This window comes from Apodemus sylvaticus, chromosome 3, assembly GCF_947179515.1.
Source record: "Apodemus sylvaticus chromosome 3, mApoSyl1.1, whole genome shotgun sequence".
Classification (NCBI taxonomy): Eukaryota; Metazoa; Chordata; class Mammalia; order Rodentia; family Muridae; genus Apodemus; species Apodemus sylvaticus.
This window is the reverse complement of record NC_067474.1, coordinates 130,126,823-130,152,434: the sequence shown is the minus strand read 5'-3', so window position 1 is coordinate 130,152,434 and position 25,612 is coordinate 130,126,823. Positions and strand designations below refer to the sequence as shown.

At 39.0% G+C, this 25,612-nt stretch overlaps 1 protein-coding gene and 1 pseudogene across 2 annotated transcripts in view; one reads left to right on the top strand and one right to left on the bottom strand.

Moving 5' to 3' along the window:
• Positions 1-25,612, bottom strand: part of Pik3r3 (phosphoinositide-3-kinase regulatory subunit 3) — a 74,790-nt gene that overhangs the window by 35,422 nt on the left and 13,756 nt on the right. For both annotated transcript variants that reach the window (XM_052177079.1, XM_052177078.1), the window contains exon 3: positions 1,625-1,733. In XM_052177079.1, coding sequence (XP_052033039.1) covers positions 1,625-1,733 — 109 coding nt within the window. The remainder of the gene's footprint in view (positions 1-1,624; positions 1,734-25,612) is intronic.
• LOC127679731 (BRCA1-associated RING domain protein 1-like) lies at positions 8,097-10,045 on the top strand (annotated as a pseudogene).

The following is a 25,612-nucleotide window of genomic DNA, read 5'->3' as shown; positions in this document are numbered from 1 at the left end:
TAGTGAAACTCTGTCTCAAAAAAAAAAAAAAAAAAAAAAAAACCCAAGCAAAACCATTAGACACCCGTCAAACTTTAATGAGAAAAATAACTAAAAGATACAATATTCAATTAATAAACAATATACAAGTAAACAAATATACCCTCTCTGTGTTCAAAATTATCTAAATCTACATTTAACCCAAAAAGCAGATCTCTTCTTGATATCTATTTCTGAGATTAAGCTATATAAAGAAATTTTTTTAAAAAAGTCATGAATTTAAAAGAGCATGGAAGGAAAAAAGAAATTTGGAGGGAGGAAAGGGAAGGGGGAAATGATGTAGTCTCAAAAACTAAAAGAAATGATTTTTTTAAAAACAGCATCAAACCAGGTATAGTGTCACACACCTCTAATCCCAGCACTTGGTAGGCAGAGGCAGGCAATCTCTGTGAGCTTGAGGCCAGCCTGTTCTACAGAGCTACTTCCAGGACAGCCTGGCTACACAGAGAAACCCTGCCTCAAAAAATGAAAACAAAACCAAACAGGCCTGCATCAAAATCACCTAATGAAGGGCATGGTGGTACCTGCCCAGGGTGGCATCCTAGCATCACAAAGGCTGAGGCAAGAGATCTAAAGTTTGAGATGGTTCAAGGTCAGCACTGAATACAAAGTACAACCCTGCCTCAAAGGTTCTTGGGCTCCACCTCAACTGACTCTAGTGCATGCAAACCTTAGATCAACTGCCTTAAGGAGAAAAAGGAAAGGGAGCAGAGCCAGATGGTACAGGTCTGTAATCCCAGATACTTGGAAGGGTAAGTGGGGAGGATCCCAAATTCAAGACCTGACTGCTGGGTTACAAAAAAAGGAAAGGAAAGGCCAGCAGACATGAAGAAGGATGGGAAGCAGAGGGAGTTTTCTGTTACAGATTGAGTTTCAGGCCATCCAAGACTACAGAATGAAAGCCTATCTAAAAAGACAAAATGAAACAAAAAAGGTAAAGGGAATCTAAGTTCCTTTATTCTAATGTAACTATCTTAAATGTGTAAGGATTATATATTTAAAAGTCCATCCTTGTCACAGATTGGAAAAGTACAATCACACTCATAACCCAAAGATCTTCCTGTCATTTTGTCTTGAGAATGAAAGAATGATGCTTTTGTTTTAAAAGGTTTTTTTTTTAATTGTATATGGATGTTTTGCCTATATGTATGTCTATTCACCAAATGCATGCAGAGCCTGCAAAGGCAGAAGATGTTGTATTCTCTGGAACTGGAGTCGTTCATAAAACCTCTGAGTCATCACTCCAGCCCCTACAGACTCTTTTAAATTTTTCGTGTGTGTGTGTGGGGGGGGGTGTTGACACACCACAATGCATGTGAGGTGGATCATGGGACAACTTGTAAAACAGTTCCCTTCTTCCACCATGGGAACTCAGGGGACTGAACTCATGTAATCATGCTTGGCACAATCACCTTTAAACCTCTGAGCTAACCTACAGCCCCTAAATACACTTTTGAAGGGTTACTACCCATACTTTTTAAAATGTAATCTTTAAATGAAAGCCAATAGAGCATTAAACTATTTATCTACTACTTCAAAATCAATTAAAAACACTGCATTCAATTATGGTAGAATTTTGAGTTACCTGGAAATATCTCCCCAATACCACTCTGCATCTTGAAGAGAAATGAAACTGTCCTTCACTCCATTTGTAACTGCTGAAGTCATTGGCTTAGGTGGCTTTGGTGGAAGAGCTGGAAGAGAGATGTATGTTATTTTGTATATGAAAATTATTCATTTTCTAATTTCTTCACCCAAAACTAGTTCCTATGTGAAATAATCAATGTGAAATAGTACTCAGTCAAATCGGCTGTCAGGTTAGTGTTAGCCAAGGGGACCCTTTTGAAATGTTACCCATAGATGCCTGAAATATAAAGGTTTTTCTTCCTCATAAAATACTTTTACTTCAGTAAAATTTCACATCTTTGAAACATAAGTAAAGCTGTAACCTGAGCGATTCATTCCAAAAACTATTAAGTGACTAATGTACAACAGGAAGACTCTAGCTAATAACTAATATTATACTGGATATTGGCAATATGACACCATACTGGATTTTAGATATTCTTATTCTTAAGATAGGGTCTCGCTGTGTAATCCTAACAGTTCTGGAATGCACTATGTAGACCAGGTGGCCTGCAGGTAAGGTGTGTGTTGAGCTAGCCTGATGACCTAAGTTCAAGTTGCCCTGGCCCACATTGGTGGAGGGTACCATCTTTTGACTACTATACATGCATTGTGACTCACACACACACACACACACACACACAAAATATATATACAAATAGCCAAAACATAAATAGGCATGTTTTTGGTGGTGGCACCTTTAATCCCAGCACTCAGGAGGCAGAGGCAGATCTCTGTGAGTTCAAGGCCAGCCTGGTCAACAAATTGAGTCCAGGACAGTCAGGACTATTACACGGAGAAATCTTGTCTTGAAAAACAAAAAACCAAAATCAAACAAAAAACAGACCAAATGGCTAAATCAAGCACATTAAAAGGTGTTCAATATCAGTCATCAAGGAAATGCAAACGAAAATCAGAGGCAGGGTATGAGTGTGCATGTCTGCATTCCCCCGCATTCAGCAGGCTACAGAGAAGTTTGAGATCAGCCTGAGATACATAGATATTTCCAGGTTATTCTGAAGTATATAGTTCTTAATAATCTTCAAAAACAAAAATTCCATAATGAGTCAATTGGTAGTGGTGCACACCTTTACTCTCTGTGGGGAGGCAGAGGCAGGCAGATCTCTAAGTTCCAGGCCAGCCTTGTCCACAGATCAAGTTCCAGGACAGCTAGAGCTATATAGAGAAACCATGTCTTGAGAAACAAAAAAATTTCAAAATGAGACACTATTTTATAGCCATTAAAGTAATGATAATTCAGGGGCTGGAGAGATGGCTCAGCAGTTAAGAGCACCAACTGCTCTTCCAAAGATCCTGAGTTCAAATCCTAGAAACCACATGGTGGCTCACAACCATCCATAACAAAATCTGATGCCCTCTTCTGGAGTGTCTGAAGACAGTGTACTTATATAATACATAATAAATAAATAAATCTTTTTTTAAAAAGTAATGATAATTCAAAGGCAGAATAGCAAATGAATGAAGAGGAAGGAAGGCACTCCCTACACTCATGCTACACTATAAAGAAAAGCCAGGTATCCTCAAAGGCTAAATAGTCACCTTCTGGCTCAATGATTTTACATATTCAAGAAAAATGAAACACCTACCAAAAAACCTGTATATGAAATTCATAGCTAAACAACTTGTAATACCCCCAAAGTGGGGTATATATGGGGCGTATATAGCGGGAGATGAGACAAGTTGTGATTCATCTCTATGTAACACAATGCTATTCAACAATGAAAGCAGCGAAGCAGTGATACAGAGGAGAACATGAATGGGCTAAAAAAACGTTATGATTAATCCCAAATGGCAAACACATTTGAAGGTTTAAACAGAGTGAAGAGATTCAGAGAGGAGACAACAAACAATAGCAGCAAAACTAATAAAGGGGGAAAAAGACAAAATTGAATTGGTAGAGCCTCTAAAATTAAACACAAACCTAAAAAAAAATTCAGTCAAAAGCAATATAATTCATGTTATTGTAGGATGCAGGAATTAAGAGGTACAATATGGCTTTGAAGGAAAATTTCAAGAATGGGCCCCAAGGGCTGGAGAGATGGCTCAGCAGTTAAGAGCACTGACTGTTCTGATTGAGTTCCTGAGTTCAATTCCCAGGAATCATATGGTGGCTCACAACCATCTATAATGGAATCAAATGCCCTCCTTCAGGCATACATGTAGACAGAGCATTCATAAACATAAAACACATAAACAAACAAACAAACAAATCTAAAATGAAAGAATATGCCCCCAAACAAAACTGGCTCAGTTTCTACTCAAAAAATAGTTAGACCTTTAGTTCTTTTCCCAGTTCCACCAAGTACCCAGGCGGTACTTCCTCTCTCCACACCCTACACAAAGTCTGTGTGATGGTTAGTTAGCTTTTGTTTAAGATTTATTTTATTGATGGAAGGAGTGGTAGGAGGATCTCTGTGAGTTTGAGGCCTAGATGGGGAACTCCTGCATAGAGAGTTCCAAAACAGTCAGGACTACTTTTTGAGGAACCTTGTCTCAAATTCTTTTTTAATTTTGTGTGTGTGCCAGGGGGTGGTGGCACACACCCTTAATCCCAGCACTTGGGAGGCAGAGACAGGCAGATTTCTGAGTTTGAGGCCAGGCCAGCCTGGGCTACACAGAGAACTCCCCCCCCCCTCAGCTATTATGAGCAGCCTGAAGTGGGTGCTAGGAACTGAAGTAGGGTCCTCTGGAAGAGTAGCAGGCACTCTCGACCACACACCATCACACCAGCCTCCTGATGGTTGGTTTTAATTGTCAGGTTGATAAGACAGAATAATGAGGAAAGAGCTTTAATAAAGAATGGATTCTATTGACTTGGCCTATTGGCAAGTCTGTGAGAGACTGTCTTAAGTTAATAGATGTGGGGAGGCCCAGCTCGGCATGAGCGACTCGGCTCCCTAGACAGGGGTCCTGCACCCTACATGAATGAATGGAGAAATCAAGCTGAGAAAGAGCAAGCAGCACGAGTATGTGAACTCAGTTCTCGCTCCCATTTGTGAATGTACCATAACTAACTATCAAATGGCTTCCCAACTAATGAACTAGACCATGAAACTGTACCAAACTAGCCGGGCGGTGGTGGTGCACGCCTGTGATCCCAGCACTTTGGGAGGCAGAGGCAGGCGGATTTCTGAGTTCAAGGCCAGCCTGGTCTACAGAGTGAGTTCCAGGACAGCCAGGGCTATACAGAGAAACCCTGTCTCGAAAAAACCAAAAATCAAAAAGTCAACAAATGTCCCTCAATACTTCCCTTTCAAATTTAGGTTTTTTTTTTTAAAGATTTATTTATTTATTTTATGTATATGAGTACACTGTAGCTGTACAGATGGTTGTGAGCCATCATGTGGTTGTTGGGAATTGAACTCAACTTGCTCAGGCCCCACTTGCATCGGCCCTCAAATACAGTTTTTTAAGTTCCTAGCTAGGCCTTATGATACACGCGTAATCCCAGCATTGAGCAGGCTTTAGCAGGAGAATTTGGAGTTCAAGACCTGGGCTATATGGAAAAAGCCTGTCTCAAAAGAAAAACAAAACATGTTTATCCTCTAAATAGTTAAGTCCTTTCTCTCACAAATGTCCTTGATGTGAAAAACCCTCAGCTTAAGAAAATGTTAAAATTAAAAAGAAAAAAAAGAAAAGAACACTTTCATATAGTTCTCAGCTGTATAGTACTGCAGTACTAAGGGTATTTAAATATAAAGAAACTAAAGGACTATCCAGTTTAAATGTTATCAAAAGCAAATGAACTGTCAATAAAAGATACACAAAAAAAACTGTAATATTTTATCAAACGATAAATTCTAGTAGAAAGTTTTAGTTATGGTATTACAAATGACCATGTTAGTACATCCATATCCTGAATTTCTAGAAAAATGATATCAATTTTACTAATCACTGTTCAGAAACAAACAAAAAAATCCCACTGCATATATTTGTAAATAACTAGGTATTATAAAAGGCTCAAAATATAAAGCTAATAAAACAAAATAAGCCTTTAAAATATAGTCCCTAGACCAAAACTATTTTATTTTAAAGATACAAGACAACAACAAATTAGAACTGCTCAGAGTATAACTGTTTATGGCCAAATATACTTAGAAAAATAACTGCTTAATCAAGTTACTCTGGAAGAAAAAGAAGTTACATGGAAAGAAAATGTGTTATTTTAATTAAATTTTCAACTTTTTGAAAGCCTTCTGTGGAAACAAAAGGAAGAAACAAACCATTCAACTTTCTAAAATAAGGGGGGAAAGCTTTAACCAACTTTTTTTACTAAAGCAATGATTCGACACTGTTGTCCTCAGCATCAGTGGGCCACCACACTCAATCCGGACTTCACTGACCACTCGGCATGCAGGACTGACATACAGGACAAGGTTGCTCAGACATGGACAAATGAAACCCTGCCCCCATCTCCACAATGATGTTTGCGCCTTAGTGACATTAACCTCTCCTACACACCAGCCATCAGTCTGATTGCTAAAGCCCAATCCCACATCAGGTGTTGCTGGCAGCACTTATCTCTGAATGAAAACATTAAAACAGCCAATTACTACACAGAACCTGAATATTCGTGTCATTAACACAGAAATCTGTAGTTTCCAGCAGGTAGTTTGGTTGAGCTTCTCTTTCAACAAAACAAGTATTTATCTTTATCTTTGAAGACTTATTTTCCTATAAATTGTATTTTTTTTTCTTTCTTTTCTCTTTAGACAGGGTCTCTCACGTATCCCAGACTGGCCTTGAACATAGGTAGCAAGGATGATCTTTGTTTATATTTCTTTTTGATACAGGGTCTCACTTTTTAATCCCAGCCAGCCTGGAATTCACTGTGTAGACCAGAATGGGTTTGTATTCAGAGATCCAACTGCCTCTGCCTCCTGAGTGCCAAGATTAGGTGATGGGTGTCACCAAACACACATTTTTTTTCTTTCAAAGTATGTCATTTTAAAAGACTATTTCATGAGGCTGGAGAGATGGTTCAGTAGTTTGGTAGTTTAAAATGTTTGATCCTGGCGTGGTGGCAAATGCCTTTAATCCCAGCAGGGGCAAGGGCAGGTGAATCTCTCTAACACTGCCTCAAATAAAATAAATAAATAAATAAATAAATAACAACAAAACAAAACAAACAAAAACCCAGAGAACTCACTTCTCTTGAATAGAACCCAGATTCAGTTCCCAGTACCCACATGGTGGCTCTGAAGTGCCTGTAACAACTCCACACTAAGGGGGATCCTATACCCTCTTCTGGCCTCCACAGGTTCAGATACACATGATGCACATAAACTCATGAAAGTGCACACATACACTTACATAAACAAAACATGTCAATGTCTCAAAGACTACTTCATACTTAAAATGAAGAATCATTTCAACAGTTAGGAAGAAAAACTTTAATTAGGCTTTTAAAACAGGCTGGGAAATATAGATCAGTGGAGGAGACTTGCCAAGCACCTGGGGCCCTGGATGTGAGGAAGAGTGCTGAGCCAAGGAATCCAAACATTTAGGTTGAAAACAAACCCCACTTCATGTGTTTTGATCTGCACTTCCATGACTATTAAAGAGTCTGAACACCTTTTCATGTCTGCAAGTACTTGGTGCTTCCTCTGTTATGACTTTCTAGTCTTCCTGTTATTATTATTAGAGGTATATAAAACTCTCCTCATATATGCTTATTAATAATCCTTTTCAAGTCTATGCTCTCCAAATATTTTAGTATTTTCTTCTAAATGGTTGGGCATCTCTTCTGTTCCTGTTGTCTTGCAATAACTGTTTGTTTATTTATTAATTTATGCATTAATTCATAGACAAGGTCTCACTCTGTAGGCCAGGCTGGCCTCAAATTTACATTGATTCTCCTGCCTCTGCCTCCTCAGTGCTAGGATTATAGGTTGCACATTGTAAATTTTAATAAACACCAATCTTTGTCTTTCAAGCCTTATAAAAAAAGCTTCATTATCTTCTCTCCTCTATATCATAAAAAACAAACATCCTTATCTTTCCTGAAAGTTTTCTTTTTCACATTTATATCATAGTTAGGAACTTATTATTTGTATATATGGTTGAATAGAAAGGCTATTTTCTCTCTCATTAACTGTTTCATTGTCATTAACGGTTCAAACAGTCCATCTCCTCACTCATCTGCTAAGCACTCAGGACATATATTAAGTTTCTTTATAAAGCAGAGGTTCAGTTTCTGGGCAAATATTTTGGCCTTTTAAATTATGCTACCTGGGAGAACTTTGACTTTCCCATACCATGACTTGTTTTTCAGCTGTTACTTTTCTTGCAGCTGCTACAGTGAATAGTATCTTTTAAAATTATAGCAGCCCACAGATAAAATAATGTTTACCTATGCACACAGGTTGGTTGGTTGGTTTGCTTTTAAGACAAGGTTTCTCTGTGTAAACATGGCTGTCCTGGAACTTACTCGGTAGAAAAGAGTTTATGTTTTTGTTTTTTAGGGTTTTTTCTTTTGTTTGGTTTTAAAATTTTATTTTTATTCTAAATGCATAATTGTTTTTGCCTGAATGTGAGTATACCATTCAGTGCCAGTGGAGGCCAGAACAAAGTATTGGCTCCCCTGGAACTCGAGTTACACATAACGGTGAGCAGTCATGTGGGTACTGGAACCAAATCTGGATTCTCTGCAAGAATACTGAGCTCTTAACCACTAGCACCCGCCCTGAGCCATAATTGTAAAACTACATTTTCTATTGACTTAGTATATCAAAGGATAGAAGTATATAATGATCTTTGAACCAAAAACCTTTTTTGTTCTACATATTTATCAGAAAAGTATCTTGGGTTCTTTGGGTTTTGTCCCCACCCCGTCTTTGGTTTTCTTGGTTGGCTTTGGTTTGTTTTATGTTGTTTGATTTAAAACAGGGTCTTGTTATGTAGCCCTAGCTGACCTTGAACTCATGCTCCTCCTCCTTCAGCCTCCCAATTCTGGGATTACAGGCATGTATCACCATCTTAGACTCTCTTTACAATTGGCTGAGCATACAGTGTCTCCAGACACTGTGAACAAGAGACTCCTGAGAAGGTCTGTGTAAAAAAGATCGTCTCTCACTAAAATGTAACAGAAATTGTGACTGCTGCATCAGGTCCCCCAATCCTACTTCTAAGAGATTTGGGAGCAACATTCCAAGTAGCAACAGAGACACAGCTTGCAGAAAAAGTACTGTTGATCAACTGTTCTTCACTGCCTTTAGGCCAACTTTAAGTTGATGTCACACTCAGGAGAAACTACCATATCAGATGACTCCCTTAAATTTCACTGGGCACAGCTCCACTTTCGCTGAATAATTCAACTCACAGACAAATGATGTCAAGCCCCTCCACAGTGAAGTCATCACCTGGTACTACACCAGGAAAAGAAATCACAGGAGAGACTGTGCTTCATGTTGTTTCCATTAAAAGCAATATACTCTCTGTTGAATACCTTTTGCAAAACGGAAATGACCCAAAAGTTAAAGACCACACTGGATGGACACCATTGCATAAACCTTCATGGGCACCTGAAGGTATAGAATTGCTGTTCCAGCATAATGCTTTGGTAAACACCACTGGCTATCAAATAGACTCACCACTCCACCATGTGACCAAGAATGGGCACATAGATAGTCAAGGTGTTTCTGTCCTATGGCGCCTTGAGGGATGCTGTCAATTTGGTGTATAGCCTTTTGATCATACAGACAATGAGAATATAAGATAATTATTGTTGCTACCAGAGAAGAATGAATCATTCTCAACTAGCCAATGCACAGTCACAAATGCCAAGCAGCAGAAGAATGGGCTACTGGGCTTGAAAGCAATGGCTTTCATAACAACAAAAGATGCTCAGGAAACGTGAGGTAGTTCTTAAGGCTAGAAAATGTGCTGAGTTTGACAGAACAATTACTCAAGTCATTGTTCCTGATGAACAAAGCTCAAGGTCCTTTGAAGTGTATGCTTGAGGGTTCACAACGGATGCTGGCCTCTTTGCAAAGTACATGAACAGGAAAAATAATATCAAGTTCTTGGATGTCCATAGAGGACAGCTGTTGCTAAAGCTATCTGATGGATGCTACGTCTTTTGTGGGGTGTAAACGTCAAACATCCCCTATTGAACGACCTTCTTGAGCTCATTGCTGCATCAGAAGACAGGGTCCTCAGTAGAAAGCCAAAGGCAAGCAGTGACACGACTCATCAATACAGTTGCATGCCACACATCAGCACTTCTGTATGAAGTATCATCTATAAAGATCTTGTTTCATTGTCACCCAGGGTTCAGCAGGACAAAGTCTGGAAGGCTCTTTCCACCTGGCTTATCAGCTGTTTAATGGTCTTTGAATTGCTTCCAATTGACAGCTAACTGTCATACAAGGTGAACATTTAAGATGAACATGCATGGTTCATGAGAACCCAACCATTGAGATATGCTTGGTCATTTACTTTATATGAAAGAGAACCATTTACATTGTTCCCCTTTAAATTGAAAAATAATACAACTGATACTAGATTAGGAATTTATTTAGAGGCCTAAATTACTTTTAAGATTGTTTTTGTTCTCTTAATGGTTGGGCTAAAACTCAGTGGCAGAGTCTTCAAGGATGCATAAGGCACAAGGTTCCACACTGGGAACTGGAAAAAAAGTTTTCATTTTACAAGTGGCCTGTGGTTTTTATTGATCAGGTCTTTCAGTTTTATCCGCATCTATCAAAGATTAATAAATCAGATGGCATCAGAACTACTTGTCAGGCCCATAGTATTCTATCATTAGTTTAGTATCCTTTAGTAAACAGAGTATCACTGTATGATTTGATCTGCCTTTGTTATAACAGAGTATCTATCTAAATATACCACTATAGGTATATAGGTATATAGGTATATAGGTTTTATCTGCTATTATCTTTTTCCGACACTGTATTTTAGTTTCTTATTTTTCTTGGTCTTTCTTCACATTTATTAATTTTTTAAATCTTGTATATGCATTGGGAAATCATGATGTAAACTACTGGGTATTAATGCCAAATTGCCCCATGGTGTATACTTTAACTGTGCACACTTGCTGTCTGTCTACTGTGCTTCTGTGAATACTTTTATTGTGCATACTGGCTGTCTACTACATATCTCTGTATACCTCAGTGTTTGCTTAACTTGTTTTACTGTCATCATTTCTTAAAAGTCTTACCAGTTGAGAAAATGGTCAAACACCATCAGTTCACTAGATTAGAAACAATCTGTGATAAATTTTTCTGAGCATTTCTAAAATAAGTCTCTGTTAGGATTTAATTTCTTCCCCATTCTCTGTCTTCTTTACCTTTCTCCTTTCTACCTTTTATTTGTGATACTGGGAATATAAGCCGGGTCTGGTACATGCTAGTTACCTAGCATAAAACTATATCCCCAGTCCAGATTTAATCTCTCTCTCTCTCTCTCTCTCTCTCTCTCTCTCTCTCTCTCTCTCTCTCTCTCTCTCTCTCTCTCTGTGTAGGGGGAGCTTCACACAAACTGAGCTATGCTCACATCCCTTTATTTGGGAGACAGTCTTGCTAAGTTAGCTAGTTTGGCCTTGAACTCACCCCAATTTTAATTTCTTTATAAAGTTTTTAGTTTGGTGGGTGGTCAGGGTGCCTATTTCTCAATTCATGACACTTTCACCACACCATACACACAAGCCATTGCAGCAAATACATAGTATGAGTGTGAAGAGCTTCCTCAACACTGAACAGCCAAGGTACAGAAGTAGGAAGGGTGCCTGGGCATGAGGGCAGCTTGTCTGTCCTGCATGCTCTCACTGTAAGCAGACAATATCTATAGTCTTAAAATGGTTTTAAACAAGAGGATTCTTCCAGCACTTTGGGAGGCAGGGGGATTTCTGAGTTCGAGGCCAGTCTGGTCTACAGAGTGAGTTCCAGGACAGCCAGGGCTATACAGAGAAACCCTGTCTCAAAAAAGTAAAACAAACAAACAAACAAAAACAAAAAACACCAAAACAAAACAAAAAACACAAAAAAACAAACAAACAAACAAAAACCAAGAGGATTCTTTGATGAATCTTCTCAGAAACTGAGGTGTTTATGGCACTAGGGTTTGTAGAAATTGGTGCGAAGAGATCCACCAGTTTTGCTGTCAAAAGCCAAACAGGGGAACTTGATAAGCACTGGGAAGGTCTGCCCAGTTCAGAACACCAGAAGGCCGTGAAGCCAGTTGTCTCCAGTTCTACTACTAAGAAATTCTGAGGTCCTGTTCATCGTTTGTAAACATATCTCACATAAAGCCTCCCTTGACATACTGCTGTTTTTTCATGTCAACAGGTATATTATATAAACAAAATATTTCCTGATTCTGGCTTTCCAGGGTGAATAGTTCTGGAAGTCTACAGCTCTTACCAATGCTTCATTCAAATTACGTTCTAAATCTGGGGGTAGGGGCAACATCTGGATTAAGCCATATAAAATCTGGGGATTTTGGCCAAGTGGTAGTGGTGCACACCATTAGTCCCAGCACTTGGGAGGCAGAGGCTAGCAGATCTTTGTGAGTTTGAGGCCAGCCTGGTCTACAGAAAAAGCACAGGGATACCCAGGAATATACCCAGAAACTCTGTCTAAAAAAAAAAGAAAAGAAAAAGAAAAACAAGAAAAACAAGAAGAATCCTGGGATGTGGGTTGTAGTAGTTTTTCATTATTTTTGCTTATCCCAACTGTCAGTTGCTTTGTGTTGCACCCGGGGTCTCATTCCCGATCATGCTGTGTCTCTTCCTTGCTGTGAATTCCTGTATCTAAAAATGTCTTTGCAGGTTCTTGTCCATGTTTCATTTTCTTCCTTGCCTCCCCTACCTTTTTAAAATTTTCCTTATTAGCATTACTGAGTACTCTAAATGCTGAATTTTATGCAGTTGGTTTATATTAGGCTTGTAATTTTCACTTTTCCCTAATAATTTTTTTTTTTTTTTGGATTTGTTTTTTTCAAGACAGGGTTTCTCTGTGTAGCCCTGGCTGTCCTGGAATTCACTCTGTAGACCAGGCTGGCCTCGAATTCAGAAATCCACCTGCCTCTGCCTCTCAGAGTGCTGAGATCACAGTGGTGTGCCACCACCACCCGGCTTTCCCTAATGAATTTAAACTTCACTCTTATTTACCATAAATCATTAAAATTATTTGTGCTTATAAAAATTATATGGATCTGACTTACAAAACCCCATCAACTATCTACTACAAAAAAGAAACCAACAAGTATATGAAAAAAATTCAGTATCAATAATATGAAAATGCAAATCAAAACCACAATGCAGTAACAGTGCAATAAGAACAGTTCAGTAGTTAAGAACACTTACTGCTCTCTTCTAGAAGACCTGGGTTTGGTTCTTAGCAGCCACATGGCAAGCTCACAGCTCTATGTATCTCTAGTTCCTTAGGATCTGATACCCTCCTTCTGATTTCCTCAGGAACCAAACACACACATGATGCACTTGGGCACTCACTCATACTCATAAAATAAATATAAAAAAATTTTTTAAGATTAAAACCAGAAATGTTAGCTTATACCTTTCTGTAGTCTCAACACCTGAGAGGCAAAAATAGATCTTTGAGACAACCAGGCCAGCATTGTCTACATATCAAGTTCCAGGTCAGTCAGGGCTGCATGCTATTATAAGAAGACAACACATAGGGATGAGATAGAGCTCAAAGCTGCAGCACTTGCCTAGTGTGCATGAAGCCTTGGGTCAGTCGCCAACAGCAAATGGGGTAAGCATGACAAAGGACAAGGAGCATTCCACATGGCAGCTAACAACTGTCTGTTACTCCAGTGTCAGGGAATCCAACACCCTTTCTGGCCTCCATGAAAGCATGTGCAAAATAAAGACAAACATGGAAGCAAAATAGCCACATACATAAAATAAAAATCAATAAAGATAACAATTGTTTGCAAAGTTATGGTAGTTAAGAAAAAGGAAAGAAGAAGGAAAGAAGGGAAGAAAGAAAGAAAGAAAGAAAGAAAGAAAGAAAGAAAGAAAGAAAGAGAAAAAAGAAAGACAGACCATATGACCCAGTAATCAGAAAACAAAAGTAGAAAAGATCTAACAATTCTACTATATTTTCATGAAACCAAGTGTTAAGAAGAATACTGTACCCTTGTGTTTCTCATAGCATTTATTCATAAGAAATACAATCTAAATGTAAATCAATTCACAAATAGATAAAGCATGGCATGTATGCACAAAATTGTTTGGCCATTAAAAAGGGGTGGGCACCAGGCATGGTGGTACATGCCTTTAATCTCAGCTTAAAGGAGGCAGAGGTAGTCGGATCCCTCTAAGTTTGAGGCTAGACTAGTCTACACAGTGAGTTTAAGGATGGTGAGGAGACACAGTGAGACCCAGTCTCAAATATAAGCTGTAGGGACAAGAGGGAATAGGCCTGCATTAAGAGTTTATGGTGCGACGGGCGGTGGTGGCGGACGCCTGTAATCCCAGCACTCTGGGAGGCAGAGGCAGGCGGATTTCTGAGTTCGAGGCCAGCCTGGTCTACAGAGTGAGTTCCAGGACAGCCAGGGCTATACAGAGAAACCCTGTCTTGAAAAAACCAAATCAAAAAAAAAAAAAAAAAGAGTTTATGGTGTTCTTGCAGAGAACTTGATTCTCAACCACCATATCAAGTACGCCAAGGTCATTTGGATGTATATACACAAACACACACACAAAGTAAATTAATATCTTGTTTTTAAGAACTGGAGAGATTTTCTTAGCAGTTAAGAGTACTTGTTACTCTTTTAGAGGTCTTGTCCCTCAGTTCAATTCCCAGCACCCACATTGAGGTCATAACCATCTCCAGATGCAGAGAATGCAATGCTCTCTTCTAGCTACTCTGAACACACAGCAAAATACCATACATATAAAACAGAAAAAAATAAATCTAAACAATTTTTTAATCTTTAAAAATGTGTAAAAGGTGCTAGGCAGTGGTGGTGTGCACCTTTAATCCCAGCACTCAGGAGGCAGAGGCCAGTAGATCCCTGTGAGTTCAAAGTTAACCCAGTTTACAGAGCAAGTTCTAAGACAGCCAAAGCTACACTGAGAAACACTGCTATTTGTGGCATGAAAATAGAATAATGTGAAATAAGCAAGACGCAGACAAATGCAGCATGATTTCACGTACATATAAAAAGTAAGATGTTGATCTACAGTCCCTCCTCTTGAGAGGCAAGGAAGTAGGATCTCAAATGCAAGGTCAGTTTGAACTTTGTAGAGATCTTTTCTAAAAAAACAAAACAAAACAAAACAAAAAACCGGAGATGCAGCTCAATGTAGAGTACTTGCCTATCATGCCCAAGGCCAGGGGCTGGAAAAGGTAGAGAGATTAAAAGAAAAAAATCTCTTTGGGCTGGAGAGATGGCTCAGCAGTTAAGGACTGCTCTTCCAGAGGTCCTGCTTTCAATTCCCAGCAACCACATGGTGGCTCACAACCATCTATAATGAGATCTGGTGCCCTCTTCTGGCCTGCGGGCATACATGCAGGCAGAACACTGTATACATAATAAATAAATCTTGAAAAAAATAATTAAATAGCCAGGCAGTGGTGGTGCATGTCTTTAATGCCAGCACTTGGGAGACAGAGGCAAGAGGATTTCTGAGTTCAAGATCAGCCTGGTCTACAGAGTTCTAGGACAGCCAGGGCTATACAGAGAAATCCTGTCTCAGAAAAAAAAAAGGGGGGTGGGGTGGTGGAAGGGTAGCTGGAGAGATGGCTCAGCGGTTAAGAACACTGACTGCTCTTCCAAAGGTCCTGAGTTCAAATCCCAGCAACCACATGGTACCTCACAACCATTAGTAACGAGATCTGATGCCCTCTTCTGGGGTGTCTGAAGACAGCTACAGTGTACTTACATAGAATAAATAAATCTTTTTTAAAAAACAATTAAGTAGCCGGGCAGTGGTGACACACGCCTTTAATCCCAGCACTTGGGAAGCAGAGGCAAGCAGATTTCTGAGTTCGAGTCCTGCCTGGTCTACAGAGTGCATTCCAGGACAGCCAGGATTATACAGAGAAACCCTGACTCAGAAAAAACAAACAAACAAACAAAATTAAGTAAATCTCTTTAAACTGATCTAAGCATTAAGATAGATATCATATGGAACCCAACATATGTGTTCAGTTTTAATGTATAGGTTAAAAATAATTTTAAATTAAAATATCACCTATTCCTAAAACAACTGTCAACAAATATTATATGGTCCATCAATCCTGCTTTATAGTTATATATCCAAAAGAAAAAGGTATGGCATTATCACTTCCATATTAACAACCAACTATTTATAACAGCTGAATAGAAGCAAACCAAGTGATCTATACACTGGCTGGGCGTGGTGGTGCACACCTTTAACCCAGAACTCTGGAGGCAGAGGCAGACTGATCTATGAATCTGAGACCAGGTGGTTTACATAGTGAGTTTCCAGGCCAGCCAGTACTACATAATGAGACCTGTCTGTGGTATATGTGCATGTGTGTTCAAATGTATGTGGGCATGTGAGTGTACATACATATGTATGCATATATATGGATGGAAGCTAACAGAGTTTTCTCTGATGCTTTCCTATTTATTTATTTATTTATTTATTTATTTATTTATTTATTTATTTATTTATTTAGGTTTTGTGAAGCATGGTTTATCTATGTAGCCCTGGCTATCCTGGAACTCACTCTGTAGACCAGGCTGGCCTGGAACTCACTAGCAAGCTCCTTACTCTTTTGTCATTCTACTGAGGGAAAACCCCAAAACCCTGTTTCTACTATTACTATGCCACAGCTTCTAAATTCTCCTGAAGGAAATTACAACAGCTTAGAAATTCATGCCACTTCCAATTTATAGTTTCTAATGGTAACTGAGATTGCTGTTTTGTTAGTAATTTATCCATATGCCTCTAAGCAATGACCTTTCCATCCCACAGAGTGGCCAATGGTCACTCTAATCTTATCCATAGAGGACATATTCCAAGATCTCCAAATGGATACCTAAAACCATAGATAATACCTGAATCTAATAGATACTATTTTCTCCTATACATATATACCTATGACAAAGTTTAACTTACAAACTAAATGTAAGAGATTAAGAAAATACAAAATTGGGAGTGGGGAAATCATTTGAAATGTAAATAAAAATATATCGAATAAAAAAAAGATTCAAAAAAAAAGAAAATACAAAATTACAATATGCTGTTAATAAAAAGGTTTATGAATGTGGTTTCCCTTGAAACATCTTATTATGCTGTATCTACCCCTCCTCTAGTGCTGTGAAATGACAGCACAATGCTTAAATGATGGGAGAAAGGGAGGGAACTGAGGGAGACATTGTGTTACAGGGTTAGGCTAGGATATAAGGGTTAACCAAACACAAGCCCAGAGTTATTCCAACAGTAGGATCTACATGACAGACAGGGCCTGTGTGTAACAAAGGGGAAGATTCATGTCCTATGAATGATGTAATGGGCCAGTAGGAGATTTCATCACACTACTCAGGACAACATGCAATTTAACCTTCATCAATTGTTGCTAGAATTTTTCATTTATTATTATTATCAGATTGCAGCTGACCACAAGCACCCGAAACCCTGAAAAGCAAACCCACAAGTGATAACTGTTTCCTATGTCCCCCTTCTTGTGTCCTTTAAAAATAATTCTGCTGCCACCCAATTTTATCACCCAACCTCCAGTCTTCTTGAATATCAAGTTCAGACTTCTGAGTGTTAGACAAAGGTTTCTCTCTTCCTTTGCTAAGCTACTAATCCCTTCATATCTTCAAATCCAGCACCTTCCTGTCCATCTAATCACACAGACCCATTGTTTGAATTTTAGCTATATAGAGCCTGAAAATACATACATCAGGCATGGTGGCACATGCTTATAACCCCAACAATCAGGAGCTAGAGACAGGAGAATCCTAAATTCAAGGTCATTATGATGATATAACAAGTTCAGGGATAGCCTGAGCTACATAAACTGTTCTTCCTTCTCTCATTAACTTTCATTTGCTTCATAAGTTTTTTATTTATTTATTTATTTATTTATTTATTTATTTGGATTTGGTTTTTTCCAGACAGGGTTTCTCTGTATAGCCCTGGCTGTCCTGGAACTCACTCTGTAGACCAGGCTGGCCTCAAACTCAGAAATCTACCTGCCTCTGCCTCCCAGAGTGCTGGGATCACAGGCGTGTGCCACCACCACCCGGCTTCATAAGTTTTCTAAAGGTGATAAGTCATATTTACTCTTAAATCTATTACTTTGATGTCTACTCCACTCCCCAAGTATGTCTTATTAAGGCCCTCCCTACAGAAAAGTACAGTAGAATCTACCTTTATTTCACATAATAATCATCTTGGGTTTAATCCTGATAGGAATCCATTTCCATTTTGAAAATGCATCCCTGGTTGTTTTCTTACCTTCACTGCTTATCCTGTGTCTCAAAACTAACCATCCTAGCTTAGCAAATTGTTTCAAGAGTTAGCTACTAAGCTGGGCAGTGGTGGTGCACGCCTGTAATCCCAGCACTCTGGGAGGCAGAGGCAGGCGGATTTCTGAGTTCGAGGCCAGACTGGTCTACAAAGTGAGTTCCAGGACAGCTAGGGCTATACAGAGAAACCCTGTCTCAAAAAAACCAAATTAAAAAAAAAAAAAGAGTTAGCTACTACATGCAGGATAACACCTGAACTCAACACAGCATAGACGGCCCTCCACAGCCTTTGCCTCTGCCCACTCGTCCAGGCTCATTTTTCTAGAGCTTCCCCACAGGCGCTTTTCATCCTAGATACAACAAAATGTCCATAGCTCCTCCAAACACACAACTCTCATGGCTCTATTCCTCACAGAACATCCATCTTTACCTTCTCTCTTTTCAACTCATTCTCGATGCCTTTTTGAAATACAGTTTTGTTTTGTTTCAAGACAGGGCTTCTCTGTATAGCCCAGGCTGTTTTGGCAATCACTCAATAGATCAGGCTAGCCGCAAACTCAGAGACCTGCCTGCCTCTGCCTCCGAAATGCTGGTATTAAACACATGAACTACCAAGTCCAACTTTGGTTGGTAAAATTTTGTCTTCTTCAAATTTACAGTTACTGACAGAATAACTACCCTCATAAAAAATTGTCCATATGCCATATCAAGTACATTTCATCACTTGATTAAAAGAGTTCTGCAGAGGTAATTAAAATGACTAGGTTGTACCGGGCAGTAGTGGCATACACCTTTAATCCCAGAACTTGGGAGGCAGAGGCAGGCGGATTTCTGAGTTTGAGACCAGCCTGGTCTACAGAGTGAGTTCCAGGACAGCCAAGACTACGCAGAGAAACCCTGTCTCAAAAACAAAAACAAAGGGGGCTGGAGAGATGGCTCAGCGGCTAAGAGCACCGACTGTTCTTCCAGAGGTCTTGAGTTCAATTCCCAGCAACCACATGGTGGATCACAACCACCTGTAATGGGATCTGATGCCCTCTCCTGGTGTGTCTGAAGATAGCTACAGTGTACTCATATAAATAAATAAAAATAAATTAATTAATTTAAAAAAAAACAAAAACAAAAACAAGGTGGGCGGTGGTGGTACACGCCTGTAATCCTAGCACTCTGAGAGGCAGGCAGATTTCTGAGTTCAAGGCCAGCCTGGTCTACAGAGTTCCAGAACAGCCAGGACTATACCGAGAAACCCTGTCTCGGGAAAAAAAAAAATTACTAGGTTGAAGACTGGATACATTAACATATTACACATAGTTTCCGTACTCAGGAGGCTGAGAAGGGAGATCACAAGTTTGAGAACAATCTTGGCTTCATAGTAAAAAATCGTCTCAAACAATCAAAGTAAAATTATTTAAAATGGGAAGATTATTTTTGATCCATGTGGATTAAGGCTTTGACAAGAACTGTTATAAAAAGGAAAAATAAAGAATGACAGTGGTGGTGCACGTCTTTAATCCCAGAAGGCAGAGGCAGGTGGATCTCTGAGTTTGAGGCCAGCCTGATCTACATAGGGAGTTCCAGGTTAGTCAAGAAGACAGAGTGAGCACTTGTCTAAGAAAAAAGTAAAGATGAACTACACAGCAAAATATCTTATACTAACAAAAAAGAAACTATCATTATATGAAAACATATAAATAGACAAAAAGAATAAGAAAATACATTCTTCAAAATTCCATGTATAACAAACTCAAAAGCAGACAGAAATAATATGCATCATTTAGAGATATAAGTATATAGAAAAAAAGTAACTGCTTTAAAAAGTCAACTTAATAATTACCTGTTAAGATAAAGGGTATAATTGGAAACCAGGAGTGCCTAAGACTTCTGAGAAGCTGGCTATCTTCATCTTTATGTAGGTGGTGGTTATAGGGTGGTTCACTTTATATAATTCAATAAATTACACATTTATAGTTAGATATTTCTGTATATATTTTACAATTAAGGTTAAGTCACTACATTAGTGAAGCCTTCTCTGACTACTCAAATAGCAATTCTTTCTCTGCCCTCCAATCCCCTTTGCTAGTAACTCCGTTTTCTACACTATTTATCTCTGCCTAACCACCGATATTTACTTCTTATCTGCATACTATTTTATCTCCACCCATGGAACAACACAAAGATTGTTTTGTCTACTTGCTATATCCCACCAAATGAATACATGAAAAATATTTTCATACCTTTCCTTGTGTTTGTATAATCCTAAACAAAAGATGTAAAATATAATTTGTATTTTATTTGTTTTATAAAAATGGGATCTTTCTTTCTAGTTCACCTTCTGTGGTAGATCCACCACCAAGATGCAGATTTCTGTAAAAACCCTGAAAGGAAAGATCATCGCCCTCAAGGTTGGAACCCTCAGAACACACTACAGACACAGACATACACACAAAATAAATAAAATGTAATTTAAAGGGTAATATAGGGGCTGGAGAGATGGCTCAGAGGTTAAGAGCACTGACTACTCTTCCAAAGGTTCAAATCCCAGCAACCACATGGTGGCTCACAACCATCCATAATGAGGTCTGACGCCCTCTTCTGGTGTATCTGAAGATAGCTACAGTGTACTTATATATAATAATAAATAAATCTTTAAAAAGAAAATAAAGGGTAATACAATATTCATAAAATTAAAGTGTACATTTTATGGCAGCCAGATGAAAAGGAAGGGGTTATACAGAGACATACTGCACATATTTAACAATGTGGGTCTCCTTGATCATAGTCTGAGCTCCTTGAAGATAAGGCTTATGTCATTTTCAGATTATCAGTGAGGAGAGTAAATAAATGTTCATTAACTATGCTGCACAGATCACTACCCTCTTCACTGGTGGGCTAGTCACCCAGCAGCAGCCCTTACTGATCAAGAGTGGGCCATAAACCTACCTCTAGACCGTGGGTCAGGCCATCTCCACCTCACCACATTGATTGCAAATGGTATAGAAATTATTGTTTAAGAAAAATCAAGAAGCTATTGCCTAAATAAATGGGAAGCATCTTCTTTTTTCTTTTCACTGGACACAGTTACCATTTTTCTAAAATACCTTGTTCCTTCCCAGCATTGCTAAGAAATTTACCAGTTCCTCAGCTCCAGGAATGGGCCTTGATTTGTCATAGCAGTGATTCTAAAAGTGTGGTTAGTGATTAGCAAAGCCAGTCTAACCCTTGTTACAAATTCCTAGAACTCAAACTCATGGGGACCTACTAAATCAGAAACCATGAAGGTAAGGCCAAGCAATATGTGTTTTGACAAACCCTTGAAGTAGTTGTAATAGCTACTATCTAGACAAAAAAGCTACCCAGATTTTAAAACAGTGATCCTTTAGAACATAGGGGTGGTCTAATTACATTCAAGATCAAGCTTTTAGTGTTATGCTTATGTAACATAATCTTTATTATCTATGAATAAGGATACTTGTAATTCCAGGATCCAGCAGCCACCTTCATCACCAGGAAAGCCAACTTGAGAAAAAAATCAACAAACATTTGTAATTCCAAAAGAACTGGGGAAAGACAGTATCCAAGCTTAATAGCATTGGTCAGATGCCTTTACTTTTTGGTCTTTTCAGTTACATAGTTATAGATATTTGTTTTAGTGAATTTCTGTTGAATTTTCTATTCAGATATCTACTGCATCAAGTTACACATCACTGTACAGAAAATGTACTAGAAGATGTTGTCCAGGTAACAGCCTTTCCCTAAATTAGGACTGCCACATTTAACAAATACAAATATAAAACACCCAACTAAATTTGAATTTCTAATAAATAATACTTTTTAGTATAGTATGTCCCAAATATTGTATGAGACACAAAGTCTACATTTTATCTGACAACCTTAAAGTTCCATTACTGAACCCCAGAAACCAAAGAGTAGCTCAGCTCAGTCCCCATCCAATATGTGACAGCTACTCTTATGGTCAGTGATTATGTGGAGAGAGACTAACCTCCAAGTTCTGAACTAATATCCCACAAGTCTAAATCACCCAGTGATACTTTATAAATCAAGCAAATAGTTTTCTAAAAGCCAAAACATGGCTGCTAAATGGAACAAAACCAAAAGTGTTGCTGTATAATGTATTCACAGCTGCATCTGTGTGGGTCTCTGGGATTGAGACCAGATCATGAGGCTGTGTAGCAAGTACCTTTACCTGTTAGCCATCTTTCTAGTCCATGTTTTAAAAAATTATTTATGTTTATTATTAGTAGTTTAGCTTCTTTATTCCTTACTAGGCTATTAATTATGATAGGAACTGAATCAATAATTGCTGTCTCCAATACCTAGCTCTGTTAGTAACTACGGGTTGACTAAATGTTTGAATCATACTAAGAAAAATATTTAAGCATAGGAGGAATGTATGTACTACTGGTGCAATCATAGAGAATTAACAGCTTAGTACACGTGTGGATTAATGCACCTTCAGTTTTGTTGAAACATCTGTAAGATGGGAATTGTGTTCGATGTGGTTGACAGGCGAATGAAGTCCAAATCACGAAAGGCCTGAATGTACTTGGATTAGTCTGCTAATTTTACCAGCAGCTGTGCAGCACCAGTTAACTGGTGGGCAAAATGAAAAATAGATGGATTAATGAGAAACTGGGCCTGGCATAATAGTGAACGCTCTTAACACTAGCACTTGGAAGGCAGATGCAGGTGGATCTCATGAGTTTGAGGCTAGCCTGTTATATTTATCTAGTTCCAGGACAGCTAAGGAATCAGTAAGGAAGTTATCTTAGTATAGATGAAGAGGTTATGAAAGCTTAAAGGTTAACAGCAGTCAGAACAGACAGCAGCTTTGTATAAAAAGTATTGAGAGGACAGACTATTCCGAGGGTAAAGAAGGAAGGTTTGAGTCATGTGGCCTGCTGAAAAAAAATGACAGAGTGAAATGCCCTTGTTTTCTTCTTTTGAAAAGGGTTTTTTCTCCCATCCTCTCTCTGTCCTTCCTCATTTTATTCCCTGTCTTCCATTTTTGTTTTGTTTTGGTTTTGGTTTTTGGTTTTTCTTGAGACTGGGTCTCACAGTGTAGCCTAGGCTGGCCTCAAACTTGCCTAGTCTTTGAGAATGGACACACACAGACACACAGACACACAGACACACACACAGACACACACACACACACACACACACACACGTTAAAAAAAAAGCATACAAAAACCAAAAACTGAATAAAAAGTCCTTCTTTTCTATTATTCTGCTATATGTTCAGGCACTTCAATATTATGCTGCAACCAGTCTGATCCACCTAATTTAGTCTTGAACAAAGAAAAACCTAACTGAATAAGAGAAAATATATAAATATATATTAATTATTCTAAGATACTAACAACTTTAACACATAAAATAAAATGAGTATGGCATGGTTTCTTCAAATTTCTTCTTCCCGTCAAAGCCCATAGGAGAAACTAAGAACCTTCACAGGGAAATTTTCTTTTCAGAGCTACTTTTTAAAAATAGTTTTTAAAGGTTTGTTTTATTTTAATGTATATAAACATTTTGCCTGTATGTATGCCTGTGTGTGTGCATGGTGTTCTTGGAGGTAGAAGACGGTGTCTGATTTCCAAGAACTAGAGTTACCAATAGAGATTACCAACTAATCAACCGCTGAATCATTTCTCCAGCCTCTTATACTTACTTTTTAAAGTAAATTAAAGTACAAACTAGATTTATACCGAATTGTTTATAAATATATTATGGCAGCTCTTCCTACAATAACCAAGGTCAAATATACTTCTACTAACCAACTAAATTTCAGAGATCAGAATAACACTTTAAGGAAAAAATAGTAAAAATACATAACGTTTGCTTAATTTTTAATCAACTTACATACAGAAATATAAAGTTAAGAAACCAGGAAAAAAGTCAGTTTGAAGTGACATGCCATACAACTGGCAATAATACTATCCAGAATGCGACGAGTTCTTTATTGCTGCCACAGCTCCCACTGGCCTCCCCACTCCCACAGATCTGTACTCTCTGCCAGCAGCTGGTGTACATCACTGTTCAGCACAGCTTGATGGCTTCTCCTCTATTCAAAAGTCTTCATTACATTTTGTGTGGATGCATGTATGTGATCACATGTATAGATGTAACACGTTGTAGAGGTCAACAATGACCTGAAGGAGTTGGTTCTCTCCTTCCACCATGTAGGTCCAGAGATAAAATTTAACAGAAAGGTTTGCCAGTAAGTGCCTTTACCTGCTGAGCCATTTTACTGGGACCTTCACTCAAGTTTGAAAGCCAAAGTTTTCATAATGGCTCCCAATGTCCTACACGATATAATGCTCTACCACCACCTATATCATTCATATTCTCCCTCTTCCGCCTCCCACTTCCCATTCCCCTCCCTCCTCTCTCCCCACTCTTTCTCTTTTTTGGTTTTTCAAGACAGGTTTTACTGTGTAGCCTTGGCTGTCCTGATATGCACTCTGTAGATCAGGCTAGCCTTGAATTCACAGAAATCCACCTGCCACTGTCTCCAGAGTTCTCCAGAGTACCAGCACTGCCCAGCCATCATCGTTCTTTTTTTCTTAAGATATATTTTTATTGCTGGCCATGGGGCTCATGCCTTTGATCCCAATACTCTGGAGACAGAGGCAGCTGGATCTTTGTGCATTGAGGGACATCCTGGTCTATGCAGAGTTCTAAGACTGCAAAGGCTACATAGTGAGACTTCATCTCAAAAAAAAAAAAAAATTACCGTGTGTGTGCATATATGTTGGTGCCTGTGAAGCCAGAGGGATCAGTTCTCCCTAGAACTGGAGTTGTAGGTGGTCTGAGACACCTGTATGGGTGCTGGGAGAAGAACTCCATTCCGTTGAACCCTTAAATGCTAAGCCTTCTCTCCAACTCCTTTAAAAGATTGTAGGTACGCCAGGTGGTGGTGGCGCACCCCTTTAATACCAGCACTCAGGAGGCAGAGGCAGGCGGATTTCTGAGTTCGAGACCAGCCTGGTCTGCAGAGTGAGTTCCAGGACAGCCAGGGCTACACAGAGAAGCCCTGTCCCGAAAAAACAAAACAAACAAAAAACCCAAAAAAATTGTGGGTGCATGCATGATATGTGTGCACCCCTCTGTCTGTGGAGGCAGGTGTGGGTATGGACGAGAACATCAGATGTTGGTCGAGTACTATCCTGTTTGAGACAGGGACTGATTTGTCTGCCACTGCACTGCATAAACCAGGCAAGCTGCTAGGGATTCTCTCTCTGCCTCATATCTTGCCACAGGGGCAACTCATGCCATCATGTCCAAACATCCAAGGGTTTGGGGGACTCTAAACTCAAGTCCTCACATTTGCATTCAAAATGCTTTCAACACTGAGCCATCTCTTTAGCTTGTCTTTACTTCTTAGACCTTCCCCTCACTCTACTCCAGCCCCACTGGCCTCCTATATGATCCCAGAACATGTCACTGAGATAGATGGTCCTGAGTCAAG